Source organism: Sinocyclocheilus anshuiensis, unplaced genomic scaffold (assembly GCF_001515605.1).
Source record: "Sinocyclocheilus anshuiensis isolate Anshui unplaced genomic scaffold, SAMN03320099.WGS_v1.1 scaffold815, whole genome shotgun sequence".
Lineage (NCBI taxonomy): Eukaryota > Metazoa > Chordata > Actinopteri > Cypriniformes > Cyprinidae > Sinocyclocheilus > Sinocyclocheilus anshuiensis.
This window is the reverse complement of record NW_015549621.1, coordinates 38,009-39,845: the sequence shown is the minus strand read 5'-3', so window position 1 is coordinate 39,845 and position 1,837 is coordinate 38,009. Positions and strand designations below refer to the sequence as shown.

Below are 1,837 nucleotides of genomic sequence, written 5' to 3'. Positions count from 1 at the left end.
GATACACACGCAGAGAGAGAGAGAGAGAGAGAGAGAGAGAGAGAGAGAGAGAGAGATCCATACTGCTCACACCCAAATGTGACGCAAAAATAAATAAATAAATAAAAGCCAACGTAAAACAGATTCATACATTATAACTCTGCGTTGAATATGTTTACAGCCCCCTTCTCTTCAAGACCCTGCATGAACATAAATACAGATTATATTAGGCTTCGTTCTTATAACGACCTGTTATTTCATCCACACTTGCAGGTCCTAGATCTCGTAAACCAAAGAAGAAAAACGCAAATAAAGAGGACAAACGACCACGCACGGCCTTCACGGCGGAGCAGCTTCAGAGACTCAAGGCCGAGTTCCAGACCAACCGCTACCTGTCCGAGCAGCGACGGCAGAGTCTGGCGCAGGAGCTGGGACTCAATGAATCCCAGATCAAAATATGGTTTCAGAATAAGCGGGCCAAAATCAAAAAAGCCACCGGCCCCAAGAACTCTCTGGCATTGCACCTGATGGCGCAGGGACTGTACAACCACAGCACCACGTCAAAAGAAGACAAATCAGACAGTGATGACTGAGACAGAGAAAGTGGGAAGGGGTGGGGGTGCAAGGTTATATTTACAATGCAATAATTCAAAAGAATAAAGGGCCAGTTAATAAATATACCAGCATTACTGACGTTAAATAGAGGCTATATCGAATTATTAAAAAAAATAGATGTATTGAATACAATTCTCTTATGAAATAGCCTAATGGTCAAACTATTTCAAAAATAGGCTATATAGGTGCCGTTTTTTGCACTTGGGCAGAGTGGCTCTCTTAAGAAACAAGTGTTTTTATCGTTCTTCTTTGTCATGCTGTCACTCGAACCAAGCGTTTTCCACGATTAACACAACGGGAGTTTATATACATTTATTAGCTGTTGAAAAAAAAAAAAGCGAAAACCTTGCTTAAGTCCAAAGAGTCTTTTCTGCTGCATCCAGGCAACTGTGAGTACTATGAGAGTTGTGTTATTTACACGTTTATCGTATTTGATTTGATGTTTGATACAAAATGGACGCAGCAATCGTCGGATCTCAGCAGGATTTTTTAAACAAAACAAAAAAAGAAAAGAAAGACACTGTTCTTTTATTGTAAATAAATTCACAGTCTTAGCCTGGTTAATTTTAATGAGTGAATTGGAGAAGAAAAATAAATAAATAAATAAAACACGCGCAAGAACGTCGTTAACAATAGTGCATTACATTGTAGGTTATCTGGGTGAACTACCATGTGAAATAGCCTAACATAAACGAAATAACATTGGATTAACCTTCATAGCCTGGGCAAAACATTTCAATAGGTGCGCTAAATAAATAAACAAATGTACCGCAGCGTCTTAAATCGCATACATAGTTTTATAAAAGAGCAATATAATCATCTTTTGTAGCAAAGTATGTTTTAATTATTATAATGCTGCCTATAAACGTGTAGCACTGACAATGATTTCGCTTATGCGCACTCTTGACAAAAGCCAGGGTAAGCGCCACAACACATCACAGAAATATAAACAAATATATAAATATACAGCTATATATATATAAACACACAACTATGGAATAAAAAAAAAAAGCAAACCAGCTGTTTACTGTATGACAGATGTTAAAATACTGTTTTAATGTTGACTTCATATTTGTTATGTATTTATATAGACTATATTAAGGGGGAAAAAAACTTTATCCAATGACCGGTGTTGCTTTTTATGTGAGAGTAGATTTCTAAGGCGTTTAAATTGCTTATTTATATTGCAATAACTTCTTTATGTGAATGAAGCGGTATTGGGGCCTTTGCATGAAAGCTGCAA

The 1,837-nt window shown here is 37.1% G+C and overlaps 1 protein-coding gene across 2 annotated transcripts in view; it reads left to right on the top strand.

Annotated features, from left to right (window-relative positions):
• LOC107659441 (homeobox protein engrailed-2a) overlaps positions 1-1,542 on the top strand; it is a 3,676-nt gene extending 2,134 nt beyond the window's left edge. For both annotated transcript variants that reach the window (XM_016448388.1, XM_016448387.1), the window contains exon 2: positions 253-1,542. In XM_016448388.1, the coding sequence (XP_016303874.1) occupies positions 253-572 (320 nt within the window). In that variant the 3' untranslated portion in view covers positions 573-1,542. The remainder of the gene's footprint in view (positions 1-252) is intronic.
• Positions 1,543-1,837: the final 295 nt, after the last annotated feature.